At 42.7% G+C, this 22,666-nt stretch overlaps 1 protein-coding gene across 1 annotated transcript; it reads right to left on the bottom strand.

Annotated features, from left to right (window-relative positions):
- Positions 1-19,650: 19,650 nt before the first annotated feature.
- On the bottom strand, positions 19,651-20,478 carry LOC137376704 (neuropeptide receptor 22-like). The gene has a single exon (XM_068045678.1). It carries the CDS (start codon positions 20,476-20,478, stop codon positions 19,651-19,653), a length of 828 nt encoding a protein of 275 aa, XP_067901779.1.
- Positions 20,479-22,666: the final 2,188 nt, after the last annotated feature.

The raw sequence follows: 22,666 nt of genomic DNA on the forward strand, positions 1-22,666 counted from the left end.
TTTAATAGATGGTTCAATTCGGCTGTGGATTTCTTTACTTTGGAAAGTTTAAAGTGACATGTTAGACGATCTGTGGTGCGATGGGTAAAATTGACAGTGCGTTGCTCCCACCGCAATCAGAATCATATATTTTGATTATGGGCTTTGACTTGAGTGGTCGGTCGTAACATGTGATCTTAGTTTTTGAATGGCATTGTCTGAGATTAAATAGTTTACCATCCATTCGATAAATAAGCTACAGCAGGGAGCTTGTCTCTAATTAGATGGAGCATGGCAGCTAGGAAGATCGAAAGAGTTGGGGCGATGATACAACCTTGTTTGACTCCAGTCTTAATCTCAAAGGGGTCTGTAATAGATTCATTGCTAAGGATCACTGCTCACATATCATCATGAAGCAGGCAAAGGATGGTAATGAATTTTGGAGGACATCCATACTTCAAGAGAATCTTCCACTATCCTGCTCACAGTTCACAATACTTCCAAGTGTTGTGTCATTTGCAAATTTTGACATTGTGCCCTGGAAACCCAAGTGTAGGTCATTAATACATGTCAAGAAAAGCAGAGGTCCTAACACAGACCCCTGGGGAACTCTACCATATAACTTCCTCCAATCCAAAAAACACCCATTCACTACTACTCTCTGTTTCCTGTCACTCAGTCCAATTTCGTATCCATGCTGCTACTGCCCCATTTATTCCATGGGCTCTAACTTGCTGGCAAGTCTGTCATGTGGTACTTTATCAAATGCCATTTTGGAAATGCATGCACTCCACATCAGCCGCATTATCCTCATCAACCATTCTGTTTTTTCATCAGAAAACTCAAGCAAGTTAGTTAAACATGATTTGCCCTTAAGAAATCCATGCTGACTTTCTTTAATTTATCCACATTTGTCCAAGTGACTATTAATTTTGTCCAGAGTAATCATTTCTAAAAGCTTTCCCACCACTGAGGTTAAACTGACTGGCCTGTAGTTGCTGGGCGGATCCTTCTACCTTTTTTGAATATGGATGTAACATTTGCAGTTCTCCAGTCCTTGGGCACCACCCCTGTATCCAAGGAGGATTGAACAATTATGGCAAATTCCACCTTTACTTCACTCAGTAGGCTGGATTTTATGGGGGCCCTGACTTCAGGAACTATGGCGGGGGGAGCATGAAGGTTGCTCCGGATGTGGACCGCCACTGACCCTGACACCGGTTGGGCCCATCCCGAGCTCAACGGAGGCAGAGAGGCCTCGTGGCAGATCACCCACCTTCGGCGATGGGGCCACAATTTACATATTTAAATAAATTAACTGACCAGCATTAATGAAGTTCCCATCACCTCCTGATTTGCTAACTCACTCTTCATCCTGGTGACCAGCATTGCCTCGCCTTCGAATCCTCATCCAGGGAAACGAGGCGCAACACCTGTGGGGAGGGGGGAGGAGGTAATTTTCTCAGTGCGGAAGGGAGGGAGCGAGGTCAAATTTACCTCATTGGTCGAGGGGTAAAGGGCAAAAGTTCTGAACTTTGTGGGGGTTGGGGGGAAGGTTTGGTACTGAAGGTAATTATTTTTGGGGGGATAGAGGGCAGGATTGTCATGTAAGGCTATTAGGAGGTGGGAGATGGGCTGTAAAGATTTTTAAAATTATTTTTAATACTTTTAAATGCACTGCCTCTTTAAAAATTCAAAATGTCATTTAGGGTTCTAAGCCCTTCAAAAATGGCGCCAGCGCCTACGCAGTGGCGCTGTACGCCGTTGCTGCGGACAGCTCGTCCATCCCCTCCAGATCATCGGGAGTGGGGATGGGGGTGGGGCAGTCCGCCCTGGGCAAGTTATTGAGCCGCCGCATTTAAGATCGCAGCAGCTCCGCGGAGTGAATGCCGCATGTGCGGGCCGCCATCTTTTACGGCTGCTGCCACACTCGGCAGCCACATAAAATCCAGCCCAGTGTCTTTGGATGAATCGCAACCAGTCTTGGTGACTTATCAGCTTACAGTATGGCCAGCCTATCTGATACCTCTTTATCAATTTTTAGCCCATTCAGTGTCTCAACTACCTCCTCTTTCACCATTACTTGGGCAGCACTTCAGCCTTGGTAAAAACAGATGCAAAGTACTTATTTAGTACATCAGCCTTGCCTCCGTCTCCATGCATAAATCCTCTTTTAAGTCCCTAATGGTGCCCACTCCTCCTTTAGCCCACTTGAACTATTTAGATTCTTATAGAAGACTTTTGGATTCCCTTTTATGTTAGCTGCCAGTCTCTTATACTCTCTCTTTGGTTCCCTTAATTCATTTTCACTTCCCCTCTGAACCTTCTATGTTCAGCCAGGTTCACAATTGTATTATCCACCTCACATCTGTCACACACCCTTTTTCTTACTCTCTATCTCTTTTGCCATCCAGAGAGCTCTTTTTTGTTCGCCCTAACCTTCTTCCTCGTGGACATGCACCTTGACTGTATCCAAACTATCTCTTCTTTAAAGGCAGCCCATTGTTCAGTTACAGTTTTGCCTGCCAATCTTTGATTCCAATATTCTTGGTCCAGATCTATTCTCACCCTATTGAATTTGTCCCTGCCCCAAATAATTATCTTTACCCTGGAATTCTTCTTGTCCTTTTTCCATAGCTAACCGAATTCTTAGGATACTATGATCATTATCCCCAAAATGTTCCCCTACTGTCGTCTGATCCACTTGGCCCACCTCATTCCCCAGAACAAGATCGAGCAATGCCTCATTCCTCATTGAACCAGAATCTTACTGGTGTAGAAATTTCTCATGAACACACTCCAGAAACTCTTGCCCCTCTCTGCCCTCTACAGTATTACTATCCCAGTCTATAATACGTTAATTAAAGTCCCACTTTATAACTGCTCGAGAATTCTGGCAGTTCTCTGTAATTTCCTTGCCAATTTTTTCCTCTATAACGTTACCACTTGTTAATGCCTTTAGAACAATGCCAGCAATGTAATAGTCCTATATTTTTTCTTATCTCGAACCAAATCAATGCTGTCCTTGGCGCCTCTAGGACATCCTCTGTCTCCCAGCACTGTAATAGGAACAGAGGAACTTAGGAACTAGGAGCAGGAGTAGGCCATTCGGCCCCTCGAGCCTGCTCCACCATTCAACTAGATCATGGCTGACCTTCTACCTCAATGCCATTTTCCTGCACTATCCAAAAACCCTTGATGTCTTTAATAACTAGAAATCTATCGATCTCTGTCTTGAACATACTCAATGACTGAGCCTCCACAGCCCTCTGGGGTAGAAAATTCCTCCTCATCTCAGTCCTAAATGGCCTAGCTCTTATTCTGAGTCTGTGTCCCCTACTTCTAGACCCCTAAGCCAGGGGAAACATCCATCCGGCATCAACCCTGCCAAGCCCGGTAAAAATTTTGTATTCTTTTGGGCCTCCTTATCTCGAGAGACAATGGATACGCGCCTGGAGGTGGTCAGTGGTTTGTGAAGCAGCGCCTGGAGTGGCTATAAAGGCCAATTCTGGAGTGACAGGCTCTTCCACAGGTGCTGCAGAGAAATTTGTTTGTTGGGGCTGTTGCACAGTTGGCTCTCCCCTTGCGCCTCTGTCTTTTTTCCTGCCAACTACTAAGTGCTTCAATGAAATCACCTCTCATTCTTGTAAACTCTAGAAAATACACGTTCACTCTCCTCAATCTCCCTTTATAGGACATTCCCGCCATCTCAGTGATCAGTCTGGTGAACACACATTACACTCCCTTTACGGAAAGTATATCTTCCTTAGGTAAGGAGGCCAAAACTGTACACAATAGTCCAGATGCGGTCAAACCAAGGCTCTCTACAATTGCAGAAAGACTTCTTTACTCCTGTACTCGAATCCTCTACCAATAAAGGCCAACATGTCATTAGCCTTCCTAATTCCTTGATGGACCTGCATGTTAGCTTTCTGTGATTTATGAACAAGGACACCCAGGTCCCTTTAGATATCAACATTTCCCAGTTTCTCACCATTTAACAAATACTGTGCATTTCTGTTTTTCCTACCAAAATGGATAACTTTACATTTTCCACATTATATTACATCTGCCATGTTCTTGCCCACTCACTTAGCCTGTCTAAATCCCTTTGAAGCCTCTTTGCATCCTCCTTGCAATTCACATTTCCATCTAGTTTTGTGTTACCAGGAAATTTGGAAACTCTGCATTTGGTTCCCACATCCAAATCATTGATATAGATTGTTAATAGCTGGGGCCCAAGCACTGATCCTTGTGGTTCCCCACTTGTAGCAGCCTTTTAACCTGAGAATGACTCATTTAGTCCTACTCTCTGTTTTCTGTCCATCAACCAATTCTCAATCCATGCAAAAGTATTACGTAGAAACACAGAAAATAGGAGCAGGAGTACGCCATTCGGCCCTTTGAGCCTGCTCGACCATTCATTATGATCATGGCTGATCATCCAACTCAGTAGCCTGTTCCCGGTTTTGCCCCATACCCTTTGATCCCTTTAGGCCCTTTAGGCCCAAGAGCTATGTCTAACTCCTTCTTGAAAACATACAATGTTTTGGCTTCATCTGCTTTCTGTGGTAGCGAATTCCACAGGTTCACCACTCTCTGGGTGAAGAAATTTCTCCTCATCTCAGTCCTGAAAGGTTTACCCTGTATCCTTAGACTATGACCTCTGGTTCTGGACTCCCCTACCATCGGGAACATCCTTCCTGCATCTACCCTGTCAAGTCTTGTTAGAATTTTATCGGTTATTACCACCAATTCCATATGGTACTATGATCACTATCCCCAATCCCTTGTCCTCTAATTTTGTTTAGTAATCCCTTGTGTTGAAACTTATCAAAAGCCTTCTGAAAATCCAAACACACCACATCCGCTCGTTGCTCCTTATCTGTTCTGCTCGTTATATCCTCAAATATCTCCAACAGGTTTGTCAAACATGATTTCCCTTTCATAAATCCATGTTAACTTTGCCCAATCCTATCATTATTTTCTAAGTGTCCAGTTATCACATCCTTTGTAATAGATTCTAGCATTTACCTGTGTGTAATTTCCTGTTTTCTCTCTTCTGCCTTCTTTAAAGAGTGGGGTTTCAATCTTCCAATCTTCAGGAACTGCTCCAGAGTCTATAGAATTTTGGAAGATGATCGCCAGCACATCCACTATCTCTATAGCCACCTCTTACAACACTCTGGGATATATAGATCATTAGGATTTATCAACTTTCAGTCCCTTTAATTTCTCAAGTACTACTTTTTATTAATACTAATTTATTTCAGTTCCTCATTCTCACTAGTCCCTTGGTTCTCTAGTAGTTCTGGGAGGTTTTTTGTATCTTCCTCCATGAAGACAGACACAAAATATTTGTTTAGTTTCTCTGCCATTCCCTGTGCCTGTCTGTAATGGATCCACTTTTGTCTTTGCGAATCTTTTCCTTTATACGTACATATAGAAGCTTTTACAGTCCGTTTTTATGTTTCTTTCTGATTTACTTTTATATTCTGTTTTCTCTTTCTTTATCATTTTCTTGGTCCTCCTTTGAGAAATTCGAAAATGCTCCTAATCCTCAGGCTTACTATTTTTTGGCACCTTTATAAGCCACTTCCTTTGATCTCATACAATATTTAACTTCCCTAATTAGCTGAAGTTGCATTACTTTTCCTGCTAGGTTTCTGTGCCTCAAAGAAATGTAAATTTGATGTAAACCATGTACTAATTCTTTAAATACTAGCCATTGCCTGTCTTCCATCATACCTTTTAATGTAGTTTCCCAATCTACCACAGCCAACTTGCCCTTCAACCTTCGTAGTTTCCTTTGTTTAGATTTAAGACCCTAGTTTCAGATTGAACTACATCACATTCAAACTTAAAATAAAAATGTATCATATTATGGTGACTCTTCCCTAAAGGCTCCTTTACAACAATATTATTAATTAGCCCTTTCTCATTGCACAATACCAGATCTAAAATAGCCCGTTTTCCAGTTGGTTCCTCAACATACTGTTCTAGAAAGTCATCTCGTATACATTCTAGGAATTCATCCTCCACAGTATTAGTGCTAATTAGGTTTACCCAGTCTATATGTATATGGCGCTCCCATGATTACTGTATTGCCCTTGTTACATGCACCTCTAATTTCCTGATTTATACCGTGACCTACATTACCACTACTGCTTGGTGGCCTACAAAGAACTATTATCAATGTTTGCTGCCCTTGGCTGCTTCTTAGCTCTACCCAAACAGATTCTACATCTTGATCCTTAAATCTAAGATCCTCCCTGACTAATATACTAACCTCATCCTTTAATAACAGTGCTCCTCCACCTCCTTTTCCTTTTTGCCTATCCTTCCTAAATGTCAAATATCCTCAAACATTCAGTTCTAATAAAGCTCAACGCAAGCTCGAGGATCAACCCCTTATCTTTCGAATGGGCACTATACAGCTTTCCAGATTCAACATTGAGTTCAATCATTTCAGATCACAATCTCTGCCCCCACTTTTTCTTTTCTCATGTTCTTTTTGCTGATTCATTTTGGGGGTTTTTCCACCCTCTCATTTCATTCTTAATCACTTTACTTTGTTTTCAGACATCTGCTATTTCTTGTGTTCTTGTGCTATCCTGCTATTTACAACTTATTCAGACACATATTTTGTTACTTTACTTGCCCTATTACCACTGCCCTTGGCTTGGTACCATGAATTCTTTTGCAATTTAATCTTTCCTGCTTTCCACCCTATTACAGACCTTCCCTTTTGTTTTGATTCCCCTCTCCCCCCTTTCAATTGCTACAAAACTTAATATATTTCTAACTTTTGCCTGTTCTGATGATAGGTCATACAAAGCTGAAACGTTAATTCTATTTTTCTCTCCCCAGATGCTACCTGACCTGTTGAGTATTTCTAGCATTTCTGTTTTTGTTTCAGCGTAACCTATGTCCCTTTGATGTTGATTTGCATCATGTTCACTGTCTTCCACACCTCTAAGTTTGGTATTAACAGGAAATTTTGCAATGTTACTCTATATTCCAATATCCGAGTCATTTATATATATATATATAGATACCAAAAAATTGGCCCTAGCACTGACCCTTCAGGAACGCCACAATCTACCTTCCCCCAGTCTGAAAAGTCACCATTTACCACAACATGCTGTTTTCTGCCCTTAAGCCTTTTTTTAATCCAAGCTGACCAAGTTAGCACCCTTCTACTCAATGAGTCTCAATGTTGTTAACCAGCTTTTTTTAACTCAATACCTGTATTTATGAAGCCCAAGGTGCCATATGCTTTGCTAACTACTCTCTCAATAGGACCTGCCATCTGCAATTCTGACGTTAGTGATTCAAAGACTATTTTAGCCTGCATAAAGCGATCACATGAAATATATGAGATCAAAGCACAACATTCTCAGCACTGACATCACCAAACAGACACCCGTATAAGAAACAGCTGACAACAAAGGGGCTGAATGCCCAGCCATAACAGAGAGAAGCAGTGACATCGTGGGGTATATATTTACACAGTTAGAAACTGTTCAGAAGCTGTCATTGACCAGGTTGATGGAATACGGTAAAAATAATTTTCAGTCCACATAACTAACAAGGCTGTCTGCTTTTACTGTAAGAAGCAATGATTTCTGTTTGTCATAGAACAGTAGGTGATCAGAAGCCTGATTTCCACACAATGGAAACTTACACTGAGACTCTCATGTTACATCATCTAATTAGTGCCAGTTATTTAGGCACATCAGCATCAGGCATCATTGCAATTCATGGTTACACCAGAATAAAATATATTTCAATAAAATATGAAGGAAGGACACTCAGGGAAATACCCTGCAATCCCTGTCACTTCAAGCATCAAACTGCCGGATTACATCTTAAGAAATGTAGACCACACTGAGACAGGTAAATTGATCCGTTTAACTGTGTGGATCATGATTATAAGGAAGACACAATTCCCTATAGCGGAGAACAATATCATGCTTCTCAAAAACTGTTTTTTTAAAGTATTATCTCAGGGAATAAGAACTTATTCCAACCTCAGCCTTCATTGAGCTGTAAAAATGGACGATGATTTACACTCAGAAGTTAGTGGCAGCAAGAGGAACTCAGTGTCAGGTGCACACAGATGGAGAACGAGACAGAGGAATAAAGATGGATAGAGAGAGAGGGACAGAGATGGTGAGAGGGATAAGAGAGTGAGGGAGAGACCTAGAGGGCAATAGAGAGAAAGAATCATTGAATGATAGAAAATTCCAGGATGAAAGGAGGCCATTCGGTCCATCGTGTCCACTCAGGCTGAGTGGAGCAATCCAGCCTAATCCCAACTTCCATCTCTTGGTCCATAGCCTTGCAGCACATATCCAAGTATTTTGTAAATGTTGTGAGGGTTTCTGCCTCTATCTATGCTCCTTTCAGGCAGTGGGTTCCGGATCAGCGTCACCACCCAGATGAGAAATTTCCACTCGTATTGTCTGTAAACCTCCTACTTGTTACTCTTAACTTATGCTCCCTAGTTATGCACCCCTCAAACAAGGGGAATAGAGAATTCCTATCCACTCTGTCGAGAACCTCATAATGTTGTACAACTCAATTAGGTCTCCCCTCAGCCTCCTCTGTTCCAAAGAAAACAACCATAGCCTATCCAAATTTCCCTCAGAACTAAAATTTTCCAGTCCAGGCAATATCCTCATAAAACTCTTCTGACAGAGAAGAAGGGCTGAATTTTACTAGCCCCTCAATGACGTGGGTCGCGTCGCAGCAGCTGGTAAAATGCTATGGGGAGAGGCCCGCCTCAACCCACGATGTTGAGAAGGGCCCGCCACATATTACCACCGCCGGCGGGACCTCGGTGCGGCCCCCCGCCGAATGGCGGCAGCACCACAGTTAACATATGGTAAAGAGTATTTACCTTTGCTGATTATGCAGCCCACCGCCTCTTCATTGACACTTCCGGATTTTTCGCTGAATGGGCGGCTGTCACGTGCCATCCCATTCACAAAAAAGCTGGCGGGTCCTCAGAGGCAGACGTTGTCTCCATCGAAGGTAAGTTCGGTTATTCAGGGGTCTCACTCTGCATTACGGAAGGGAGGAGGGAGGGGGGATATTCAGGGGTCTAACTCTGCATTCTTAAAGGGAGGAAGGAGGGGGTGGATACACAGAGGTTTCACTGTGCAATCTGAAAGGGAGGTATAGACCCACTAAAAACACTTAAGAACTTAGTTGTAACAAAGGAGCTGGTCACACAATAATACACAGTGTGTTAAAGCATAGGGGGGCTGGGTAGAAAGGGGCCACAGCACACAGATGGCCAAGGAATTGTAGACAGTATAGAAAAACAGGAGATGTTACGAGACACTGTCCTTATACGTACCAGATAAAGGAGTCACCATGGACACGAGATATGATTGGACTCACAGTAGACAAAGGGAAACTGTGAAGAAACTAAAAGGTGCTGACCAGGTTCTCACCGAACCAAATAAGGAATTATCATTATGTCATTATACCAGACCCCTATGAGTAAGTAAGAGGGAGGGTCTTGGAAACAAGATTTAATCCCTGGCTGAAACTGGGGACAGCACGAGAACCCTGAGGAAGAAACTCGAGAAGGTATCCTGAGTCAAGGACTCAGAGAACAGAAGAGCAGCCGCAAGTCTGAGACTGATCACCTCGTGCTTGACGGGTAGTATGCATCTTGATACTGTGCAAATAGTAAGAATTTATACTTGATGATTTAGTGTGTGAATAAAATATTGATATACCTTTCACCAATCAGCTTTCGTGAATTCTTTCAGAGTAAGTGCAGATTAGGCACAACATAATTGGTGCCCGAACAGGGACCCGGTTGTAGTGCCATTTCAAGTTATTTCGAATAGCCTCACCGGGTTTGAACTAATTTATAAACCAAGTTCCGAGTTCGATGGATCAGATTGGTGAACGGTTGAGTAATTGAGTAGACTAAACAAGACAACGGTTGAGTGATTATGGCCCTGGCCAGGCCAGAGTGGGAGTTGGAACTCCAAAAATGTTTGAAGGTCAAGTGGCCCTCATGGATAGAGTTTTCAGTTAAGTAGGACACCAGGGGTCTGTTGGGGTACAGTATTGGGAAGAGGTGCGCACCCACCAAGCCAAACAGACACTTAAGTTAGTCAAAGCCCATGCTTAAGTATCTTGTATGATGGAATCAGATGAAAAAGAGAGTGAAGTTGAAAGATTGAAGCAGGAGTTGCTAAAGTCAGAAAAAGAAAAGAATGAGTGGTGTGATAGGGCCCTGAAGGCAGAACAGTTAGTGCAGCACAGGTGCTGCATTTAAGCCAATTCCAGACTCAGGCCGAAAAGGCTGAATACAGTTGCAAGAAGACTGTGAGGGAAGCAGACAAGGCAACAGAACAGCTCACAAGAGCAGAACAGAAATGCTCAAACTTACAGACCGCAATGAAGGTTATGCACCACTCACAGACGGAGCGGGTGTACCAGTCAGCAGATCATACAAAATGTCAGCAGGAGATAAGTAAACTACAGTTTCAACTCTCAGCGCAGAGGGGTATATGATATGCGTGTTTGCGGATAGGAAGGATGATGATAATGACGACTTTAATCAGGTCGCCTTGGCAGATAGGCCAGTAAGTACCATTACGATGGTTACAGTCCTTGGGATGACCACCTCCCGATTCACCCATATCCCCAATCGAGCTTCAGCCCCCACCGTGGCCTTACCTATGGCCCATTAATAACTGGGGGCCAGAGGGCTCCGTGACTAAGTTTATGGCAGAGTGACATAAAAAGATTATGTTTTAGTGAAATTTCAAGTGAGTAAAAACAAGCTACTGCGTCTTTTGATTTGAATGTGTGAATGTTGGAAGCTTCCACGAATTAAATGAATGTCCTTGGGATGTGCAGCTGGTGACCTGAAGAAGTGACAGTCATTAACTCTATGTTGTCTGGCTTTAATGTTGAAAGCATGAGTCTGTTTCTTGTTCTATTTTTACATGTGTATATTTTGTGGGAACCTTGAGTCATGTTCTGGTTGTGAACTAGTTGAACTTGTATGTTCCTTGGAATCGGGACAGGGAATTTGACATAGATTTTGGTACTTTGAATTCATTACCCATTACAGAAATCAATTTTCTAAGTTGTTTGGAATTGAAGGAGTGTGAAAAGTGATTGTTGAGTGTATTCATTTCAATTTAAGATTGTGCACCCTGGAATTGGATATAAAATTGAATTATATTTTAAGTTAAAGTTTTATTTTAATTTTAAATGTTGGTTTTGCAACTGTGAAAAGGCAATGAACAATTTTCTAAGAGATAAGCTTCAGCCTTGAAGGTCTGAAGATGTTTGGCAGAAATCCAACTTGAAGTTTAAAACATTGCTTTAATTGGAGTTCCAGTTTAAAATCTGTTCTTGTTTTTTTTGCAGTTTAAATTAAAGACATGTTTTGTTGACTGTTTTAAATTGCAAATGTCAGGAATTGGATATAGGTTTAAGGGAGTGAAGGATAAACAAAGGAGATATGGGAAAGTTTCTGTCTGTTTAAAGTTTGTTTAAGAAGCTGGTGTTAAATCTTTTGTTATAAGAATGTTAAATAACTTTTTCTTTAGTTTTTGGTTTTATTACGGTCATTTGAAAAGGCACCTGAAGAAAGAACAAGAAAAATGACGTAATTTACCTATTTTTTAAAAAAAGCACGTGCTATTCTATTTGTGTAGTTAATAAGTATTATAAGTTAATAAGTCTGAATTAAGTTTATGCTATTAAGGTTAACTGACCTGTTAAGTTGAGAAAACTGGAAATTTTATTTGTGGCCACAATGAACTTTCAAGTTTATTATGTCAAGTTTTGAGGGAGTCTTTAATTCTGGACATAAGACTCGCTCATATAACATTGGCAGTTTTGATTTTTTAAATGTTTATTGCCGTGATTTGGAATTTGGAATCATCTTTGTTGTATAAAAAAAAATCCTTGGATGAGAAACCTCTTACAAACAATGCTAAAAGTTTGGAAAAAATTGGAGTTTAATCTAAGATGCTGTCTTTCCTGATGGAGATGCTTTCCTTTAAAGTTGATAATGTTATTAACTATTTTGTTGTTTACAAACCCTAAGGATACCAAAAGGATTTTAAAAAAAGTGTAAAGTGAAGTGTAGTTCTTTTCGATCAAACTAAAAAGGTTACGTAAAGTGACGCAGCTGAGAAAGTTTTCCTCCGCCCCCTTGGATACAAGCAAAAAAATTAACCCTGCTGCAGCTATTGTTATCCATTTAATCCACCATACAATTTTTGTATTGCTGTGAGTAAAATTTATATATATTGGAGATTATTAAATTTAAAATTTCTAAATTGACAAATATAATTGGATAAATTAACCCATTGGGCTCAGGGGCAGAGCCACAATGGATTCTTTCTGCTTTTTTTTAAGCAGGTGATGGTAGGTTCCAAGGCCACATGAGAACTGATGCCACAGCAAGAGATCCAGCAGCTTTAAGAATTTAAGAACTTAATTGCAGACATCAAATGTCACAGCATCTTTATCAATGAGTCAAAGTGCTTGAGAAGGAGAGATAGTTGCAAGCATTTCTGTCTTTAATGTAAAACAAAATGCAATACCACCAAGTCTGGGCATAAGAAATTGGAATCGATAAACAAAATTTAATTAATATGTGTGGTTATAGAAAGCACTCAAAGGGAAACTTATCGAACATTTATGAGGACAATCAAAGTTTTAGAAAACAAAAAAAAATAGTCTCAGTGGATTACTGTGTTGGGCATTAGCAATGGTTTCGGTCCATACCGCTGGCACAAGAGTGTCAATATAAATTTGCGTTTATGTTCCAGGGACAACAGTACACCTGGACGTGTCTCTCCCAGGGATTTCATAACAGTCCATCGATATTCCACCAGTGGTTGCACAGAGTAAGGAGGAGCTCCTTCGACTCCTCTGGAAGGTCAGAGTGAAAGTTAATCCTAAAAAGGCACAGATAATGAAGGAAAAGGTTTCCTATTTGGAAATAGTAATAGCACAGGGAAAGCTTGAGGTAGAGCAGATGCGAGTACAGACAATCTTCACACTCCCCTTACTGCAAGATATTAAGGCTCTGATATCATTTTTGGGCCTTGTTGGGTATTGCAGGAACCATGTGGATGGATTTGCCTTAACGGCAGCCCCTTCATATGATCGCCTAAAAAAGAACTATTACGTACCTAGCAGACAATTTAATTTACCAGGGCAAACCCCATGAGTGTCAGGTTTTGACAGCAAAGGCCCTCAAGGGACCTTTTGTGTCAAAATCATTGGGGGGTGTACAGGGGAAGGAGCCAGCAATCAAATCAGCAATCAACATTTTTGTTGACAGTTCCTCTACAGGGGAGGACATCCGGATGACATCATCCGACCGGTAGAAGTACATGGCAACTGCCAGGAGCCACAGGAAGATGGAGATGGGGATGAGCGGTGGGTCTTTCTTGTAAAGGTTACTATCAGACAGTGGGTATGTGTTGAATGCCCAAAAGGGTCCACCTGCAGGAACCCACCAGGGGGACCCGAGTTCCATGTATGGCAGTGCGATGATAAAGACTGTAGAAATCGATTAATATGTGTGAAACCACACAATGATAGGGGCTAATGGCTCTATTGTGTTGGGGAAAATAAAAAAAGGACAATTCCTATTCTAGGTCGTGATATTAAATGGGCGAGAAGCGTCAACCAACTTACCCCCACATCCAAATTACCAACGAGTAAGGTTACAACCCAGCAGCCGCAAGTGACTGATCTCCCTTGCCCTGCCTTAACTGCAGGACCAGAAAATGGATTTGCGATAATAAAAACAAATAAAATTGTGTATGATAATATACAGCATGAGTTGGTACCGGTAATATTAAATATCATAGATATCCAACTACCTGGCTGGCGCCCTGAGAAGACCCGAGAGTTGTACAAGGTATTACCACAACAATTGTTGGGACAAGAATTCGGTGATGAGGGAATAATAAAGGGAAAGGGACGTAAACGTAATTTAGTGAATGATGCAGCTACGGTCTTTAATACAGGAACTTTGAACAAGGAGCAAAAGGGACAGAGTGGTGTAGCTAAAGTAGGACAGGATTTGATGAATGCAGTGACAGGACTGGTGGGAGTACTGGAAGGTCATGCTCATATTATTAATGATATAACAGGAAAGGTAAAGGAGGTCCACGACATTTCAAATAATGAAAGTGTTTGTAGTACAGATGGTTCATAGATGTTAGAGCAAACTCAGGAAAATTTGAGGCAAATTGGTGTGGGACAGGTGCCAGTTTGGATAAATGACACCCAGTTGGAGAACCTAGCTAGTCACACAAATGATAAAATTACCAGGTGCCAACTCAGAAAACTTGTTAAGGTGTGGAAAGGTCAGGAGTGTGTAAATACGAGATCTATGAGTATTGGAGTAGTGTTGGGAATACCTGTAATTCCAAGAAATAAGTTAGGTATGCAATTATATGAAGTAGAAAATATAGGGGTAATAAGGGGAAAGGATACTATGACAGATTACCCTATGTTGTGGAAATTGGAAAAGAGATAGTTGGAACAACATTGTCTAAGTGTAGTCTGGAAAATCAGGAGGTCATTTGTCCTCATCCTATGTATAAAACAGCAGAGTCAAAATGTGGATTTAATGCGTCTGTAAATTGTACCATGGAGACTAGGAAAGCATTGTCAGGGCTAACCCATATGGCCTATATGGGAAAGGGGAGATATTGCTTAACCACCACGGTGAAGGAATACCAGTATGGACATAACCAGACTTGTCCAGTGAGCAATAATACGTTCTGTTTCAACCCACAAATACCAACCAGAGTAGGAAATATGGAGTTTGTAGACATACATAAATGAAAGACAGAAATGATAACTATGACAGAAAGTATTAAGGAGGACTTGATAAATTACCTCCGGGATATACTATTCAGCCATTGCCCATGCGCTTGGGTAAAGAGAGGCAGCAGCTCGAAGCCATTGGTGTAGTGTACTACAATCTGGAACAACAGTCGAAGAAGCTACAAGATGAGATTGACAAGATAAACGATTCTACTTGTGGGAGAACTTAGGGAGCTGGGGGTCAAATGTACAGCTGCACCCCTGGTTTAGAATGATCTCCCATGTCCTGATAGTGGTTTGGGGTATCATGGTGTTATAGGTGATGTACTTAATTTGGAAACTTAAGAAATTGATTAAGCAATGTGAGAGGATGTATGAACAGTTACCTTAAAGGCAATCAGTATTCGAACTGGCTCTATAAAAAGATAGACAACTGATTATGTAACACAAGCATAATTGTATAACCTATTGGTGGATACTTAAAATGAATTAATGAATGATCAATGTACTCTAAAAATGAAATTGCGACTGTGTTATGTTCGCCCAAGTGATTGATTATGCAATAATGATGTTTAAATTGTGCTTTCTTTAACATTACACTGCTTATGCTCTTGTTTTGAAAATGAAATTGTAATTGCACAAGTGTATTACCTAAGAGACATGAAAGTGTGATCCCTTGAGCATAGCCCTGCAGGATCAAAGGGGGGACGATAGACCCAGTAAAAACACATAAGAACTTAGTTGAGACACAGGGCTAGTCACACAACAATACACAGTCTGTTAAAGCAGAGGTGGGCTGGGTAGAAAGGGGCCACAGCACACAGATGGCCAAGGAATTGTAGACAGTATAGAAAAACAGGAGATGTTATGAGACACTGTCCTTGTACATACCATATAAAGGAGTCACCATGGACATGATGATTGGACTCACAGTAGACAATGGGAAACTGTAAAGAAATGAAAAGGTGCTGACCAGGTTCTCACCGAACCAAATAAGGAATTATCATTATGTCATTATACCAGACCCCTATGAGTAAGTAAGAGGGAGGGTCTTGGAAACAAGATTTAATCCCTGGCTGAAACTGGGGACAGCACGAGAACCCTGAGGAAGAAACTCGAGAAGGTATCCTGAGTCAAGGGCTCAGACAACAGAAGAGCAGCCGCAAGTCTGAGACTGATCACCTCGTGCTTGACAGGTAGTATGCATCTTGATACTGTGCAAATAGTAAGAGCTTATACTTGATGATTTAGTGTGTGAATAAAATAATGATATACCTTTCACCAATCAGCTTTTGTGAATTCTTTAAGAGTAACTGCAAATTAGGCACAATAGAGGGGGTCTGGGATTACTGGAGGGAAAGCTGTGCTGGCATGAAGGGAGGAACTGTGTACCATCCCTCCGTTAACAGTGTACGGTCTGTGTTTATGAGAGGGCAATGGCACATTAGGCAATCTGTGTGTGGGGGGGGGGGGGGTGCCAAAAAGGTCAGGAACATTAAGGTTGTATGAATGGTGGGGGCAATCGATTCAGCTGGTAAGATCTTGATGTGGTCATGCTATGCCACTCTGAGTGTTGGCCATATGGGCAATGCCATGGCACACCACATAGTTGATCCAGGAATGCAGCTGATGTACCCTTCAACACCAATCCATGCCCTGTTGGGAACCTTTGAATACATGCAGGGTTCAACTTTATTTATCATTTGGAAATAGGTATGGATCATCCTAAATTGTGTGATCCTCTGCACGTGAGGATCCGTATGCACCAGAGGCAATATCAACAGGCAGGTGCGATCCACGTAGAGGCCCCTGGTCATGAGCAGCAGCCTCCAAGGGGAGCTTGTCACTACATTTGCCATGCATCTACAGGCCCCACATGACATGCCATCAGATGTCAGAGCACCAATGTCAGAGGAGATTGCACATATAGAGAGGGAGGTGACAGGTCTCTGTGCCCTTCTCAAGGATGACCAGCAGTCCATGGGCTCCAGTGGACATCCCATGCCTTTGTTTAGATTAGATTAGATTAGATTAGAGATACAGCACTGAAACAGGCCCTTCGGCCCACCGAGTCTGTGCCGAACATCAACCACCCATTTATACTAATCCTACACTAATCCCATATTCCTACCAAACATCCCCACCTGTTCCTATATTTCCCTACCACCTACCTATACGAGTGACAATTTATAATGGCCAATTTACCTATCAACCTGCAAGTCTTTTGGCTTGTGGGAGGAAACCGGAGCACCCGGAGAAAACCCACGCAGACACAGGGAGAACTTGCAAACTCCACACAGGCAGTACCCGGAACCAGTTCCTCATCGTGGCAGCGGTTCTCAAGCCTGACATCTCTGCTGCCTTTTAGGGGCCCACCAGAGAGCTTAGTGGGGTCACACAGTCAGCAGTGCACCGCTGCATCAAGGAGGTCACCAATGCTCTGCACCAGAGGGCTAGTGAGGATGTCCACTTCAGGATGGACACTCACAGACAGACCCAGAGAGCCATTGGTTCTGGCAGAATTGCCAGAGAACCATAGGTTGTAAAGTTCATAGACTATGCTCATGTGGCGATCAGGCCCACTGCCGGGCTACCACCTGCAGACATCACCATTAAAGGAGCCCTCTCAATCTAGGTGAAGCTAGTATGTGAAAACCGCAGATGCTTGCAGTGAATCTGTGACCGCTTCTCAGGCAGCTGCCATGACACCTGGGTCTTGCGCCAGTCCCGGCTGCTACCGCTGTTTACTGAACTGGCTCAGATGGAGGGGTGGCTTCTTGGAGATAAGGGCTATCCTTTGCAGACATGGCTCCTGACACCAGTGAGAGACTCCATCACTGCTGCAGAGAAGAGATACAATGCCAGCCACTGAGCTACATGAGCCACCGTTAAGCAGGAGATCAGCATGCTGAAAGAGCATCTCCAATGCCCTGCACTATGGTCTGAAAAGGCCAGCTCCTTTCTTTGCTGCTCTGCACAACTACACACCCAATAGGGGCCAGGCCTGGCATGATGAGGAGAGATGTCAACAGGATTCCTCCTTGGACTATGAGGACACTGAGGACCTACGACATGAACGATGCATGGGAGGGCAGATGGCACCCAGGCTCTGCACGCAGGGCTAGCAGTGAGGTAGGGATGTACTGAAGTGGCTTATCAGGCAAAGGCTGTCTGCACCACAGGAACCGACATGAGCTCTGCAAGACAAACATCACCCTCGCTCACCTGCTGTGCACCAGTCCACATCCGCAGCATCCTTGTATAAACCATTAGACGCAGCAGCTGACTGAGCCAATGTCCATGTCACTGTATCCGTGGAGACACTCATGAGTAATGGTGGCATGGTAATGATGTTATTGCATACGCTGGCTCTCCTGAAGGACCAAAGGTGCAAAGGGATGTGGCATTGGCACTACATGCTGGCACACATCATTCACACAGAGAAAAGGACACAAATGTTGGTGAGGAACATTTATTGAAAGACATATTTACATTGCTGTGACACCTGTGAATTCCCATTTGTGTCAGTGTAAACCTCTGTAATAAGTTTTATGGTCTACTTAAGTCTCATGTCCTGGTATGTGCAAATTTAAGATTATTCACCTAGCTGCGGCATGCCTACAAGAAGGAATGTTACACTTGAGTGGAAGAAGAGGATTGCAACTTCACAGGACACTGGGACACAGCAGGGTAAGTATGTGGCGCAAAGTGGACAGTGCTGGAGTAACTCAGCAGGTCAGGCAGCATCTGTGGAGAGAGAAGCAGAGTTATCTTTCAGGTCTGTGAACCTGGACACATTAACTCTGCATTTCTCTCCACAGGTGCTGTCTGACCTGCTGGATTTCTGCAGCACTTTCTGCTTTGCTGCCAGATTGACAGCAGCCCCACTCTTCAGTAGTCAGGTAAGTATTCTTTGACAGCTGTCAGGAAACAGGTCCTGGGGCGCTTTAAATAGGGTCTCAGCAACTGCTGCACAGCTGTCAAAAACTCTCTCGCTGCGCCGAATCTCTCACCTCTCCCCACGTAATATGGGGAGGGTGGTGCGTGGCCTCTATGGAAATGAGCCCATGCGATTAATATCGTGAGGTCTTGGCGGCACTGTCCGTATGTAGGTGTCGCATTGAGTTTAAAGAACGCCACTGCGGAGCACGGCTCCCCAATAAAATTCAGCCCAGAGAGTCAATGAGAGAGAGGGACAGAGGTGGCGAAAGTGAGAAAGACATAGGGATAGAGATGGAGAAAGGGAGGGACAGAGGCACAAAGGCAGTGAGAGACTAATGGAGAGAGAGCCAGAGAGAGGGGGGCAGACTTTATGCAGGAGAGAGAAATAAAACAGTGACAGGCATGGAAAGAGAGTAAGAGAGAGAGACAGAGGCAGAGGGATAGTCATTGAACGGGAGAGAGAGAGACACTGAGGGACACACATTGAGATCTGTGGTTCGATTAGGCTCCGGGGGTTTCCAGTGTGTCAACTGTCTGTCTCCTTCTCTCCACTGATGTGGAAATCCCCCTTCTGATCAGGCCCACAGCCCCCACTGTGATTGGCAATTTGTTCATTTTCACTGTCGGTCCACTGCGGGTTTATTTGAAGTCCAGCTGAGCTCTTTCGTGATACCTCTTGAGAAACAACTCATGAATCGTCTGCAAAGCAAGTCCCAACTCAATAGGTCAGATTACCAATAAAATATAATCTCAGAATCATATTTAAGATCATTTAAGGGCTCTGTGATGCGAATATAAAACATACTTTTTTCCGGTGGGGAGGGTAGGGAATGGAATATGAAATGGGATTTAGTTCCATTATTTGAAGCCCTTCAGCTCTTTCTATGATTTAACTAATTTAACAATGAGATTGAAAGGGTATTGCACTGCGTTCTTCAGCTCCTGTCTGAATTTAGTCTGGGTCACAGCGTAAATACACGTGTTGGTGCAGGAACTGAGAACCTGCAGCATTACTGATGAATGGTCTACGTCACGGCGAGGGTCAGGGCCAGGATGATAAGACCGAATATCTGTAATTCGACGGTAAATGACATACAGAACCCGGGTCGCCCATAACAGTATAAAACTGCTGGATATACTGAAGAGTAAAATAATAGATTTCTTTCGGCTCTCCATCTCTAGATCCTTGTGATTCTCTCCCTTGCTGCGGCCCCGGAGTTCCCTGCGGATTTTAATGCTCACTACAATACGTCTGACCGTCAGAACATTGAGCAGTAACATCAGAACGAACGGGACACAAGGGGTTAAAATGTAGTAAGACAATTCAAATGCGACCCATGCGGGGGATGTAAAGAAGCTCGGCTTATAAGCACAGCCCCTGGCAACATTATCAATTATATATCGTGATTCCTGTGAAAAGTATAAGGGGAGAGACACTAAACAGGCCAGCACACTCACTGTTCCTACAACCACAGCTGCCGTTTTCTTGGTGCAATATTTTGTTTTTAGCTTGTCACAACAAATGGCCACAAATCGATCAAAAGTGAAAGCGACTGTGAGCCAGACAGAAAGCACCGTGGCTGCAAATTTCATGAAGGAAATGAGAAAACACATGGAAGTAATGAACAGGAATGATTCTGGGAAGTAAGTTGGAACAGTCCATTTCAATAAGGGATCAAAGATAACGACCAGGAGATCGGCTGCTGCCATTCCCACCAGGTAAAGAGTGATACATTTGGAGAGACCACACTTTCCTCGGGACAGGATCACAATCGCCACCAAGTTAACTGGAAGAGAGAGAAAAGGAAGCAAAGAAATTACTGATCAGAAAATGCTGTAAATACACAGCAGGTCAGGCAGCCATTGGTTGAAAGAAAAAACAGAGCTAACGGTTCAGGATCTGTGTGACCTTTCATCAGAACTAGTAAAAGTAAGAAATGTAATGAAAGGGGCGTGGGGGGAGGAAGGGTCGTGAAAAAGACCAACAGGGTATATCAGTGTTAGTGTGGAGGGCAGGAGAGATGAAATCACAAAAAAAGTTTTCCTGGTATAAAGCCAAGTGCAGTGGTAATGCCACTAGTAAAGAAACAAAAGATGTGTTTGGATCGGGTGTAATTGGTAGGATAGGTGGTGAATTTGAGGGTTAAGATTGGGTTGGAAGAGGCAGCTGGAGGCTGAGCCAGTGAGTGAGATTGGGAGGGAGACAAGTTTATCCACCTGAAATATTCACGCCGCTATTTCTCTCCCTCACTTTTTATCTCTCTTTTCTCTCCGACTCTATCTCTCTTCCCATCTGGTTATCTCTCTCTCTCTCTCACTCTCTCTTTCATTCTACCTGTTCCTTCCCCCTTTCCAGTCTCAGTCATTCTCTTTATCTGTCTGAAGTACATATACCCTGCAAGGTCTTACTCAATGTCCCCCTTCCCATCCTACTTAATCCGAACACTTGTACAATGATGAAGCCTCAGTGATTCGATTAATGTGTCTTGAGGTCACCCAAATATCTACCTGTTTACCTACACTGTTCCCATCATCTACAATGCATGGAATAAACAGAATCGAAAGCCTCTTCCAGACAGACGTCACAAGCATTGAAATCCTTCTGCTAGATCATAAAATACAGCACTAGAGGGTGAGATTGTTTAAACAGTTATGAAAATGCCTCTGTGTTTTGTTAAATATATTTGTTGAGGATTAATTTTTGAAAGATTGAAGAAATGTTCAACTTTGGTGTTTTCAAATGGGGTCATGTAAAGGCCACTTGACTTTGAAAAACAGTCCCTGGAAATGCTTTTTCAAGGGGGCACTGTAAGTTCTTGTGAGGAAAACAAGCCTTTCTGGGAAACCACCAGACTTCCAACTCAGTAAACAACAAAGAACTTCGGACACCTGGAGAAGTTGTTTACAAAGAAGTGACAGGCCAGGTTTGATGGAGGTCCAAAGGTTTCGCTTTTGAATTGTTTTGCGTTACAGTTGAACTGTATAAAAAGGAAGAGAACTTCCAAGGAGAGAAGAGAATTCCCAAGGAAGGAGAGAAGACCACAACACAGCTCAGATTTCCAGCACCTCTCTGAAAGACCCTGAGAGGTCCACTGTGTCAACTCATCTCACCTCCTGTCTTTGAAGAAAAGCCAACTAAATTAATTCTCAACACCGAAAAGAATTGTTCTAAAAGATCTCAGTGACCCATCTATATGTACTCAGAGGCCAGATGTATACCAGTTTTGGAACATGATATATCACATCTGCTGTTTCTTCAAGAATGAGCAAGTATTTAGCCCAAGAGTTTTTTTTGTCTGTAATGGAGCTCTAAAAACAAAAATCCCTTTATTTTTCTGGTTAACTGGTGTATGTATGTGTGTGTGAGTGTGAGAGGCTAAGGTAAAAAGGGGAACTTTAATATTTCAATAAGTGTGTTTATGATTTACTTCATTACTACTCAAGACTTGTTTTATAATAAATTGATAATTTTGTTGTTTATTAAAGAAATCTGGTTGGTGTGTTTTATTCTGGGATAAAAATAGAGTTGATGATTCACCGTATCGGTAAGTGGGATAAAATAAATATACGTTTAGTTTAGTTTAGAGATACAGCACTGAAACAGGCCCTTCGGCCCACCAAATCTGTGCCAACCATCAACCACCCATTTATACTAATCCTAGTTTAGTGGTGGCAGAGTTGGGAGTGGGTCAGGAAAGGCCCCCGAGCCTCCAGCTCCATTTTATACCACCCCCTCCCACCATCTCACATTGTCTATCATTGCAGCACGTCACGCTGATCCAGAGATATCCCGAAGAGCACAGATGGCTCTGACAGAAGCTGAGGCGAAAGGAGTTCCAGAAGGCTACTATATGGCAATTGGGGTTTTGAGGAGGGAATGGAGACCACCTCATAGACC

Source organism: Heterodontus francisci, chromosome 13 (assembly GCF_036365525.1).
Source record: "Heterodontus francisci isolate sHetFra1 chromosome 13, sHetFra1.hap1, whole genome shotgun sequence".
Taxonomy (NCBI): Eukaryota; Metazoa; Chordata; class Chondrichthyes; order Heterodontiformes; family Heterodontidae; genus Heterodontus; species Heterodontus francisci.

Coding starts and splice junctions, on each gene's coding strand:
- LOC137376704 (XM_068045678.1), bottom strand. CDS start 20,478: ATGGCAGCAGCCGATCTCCTGGTCGTTATCTTTGATCCCTTATTGAAA.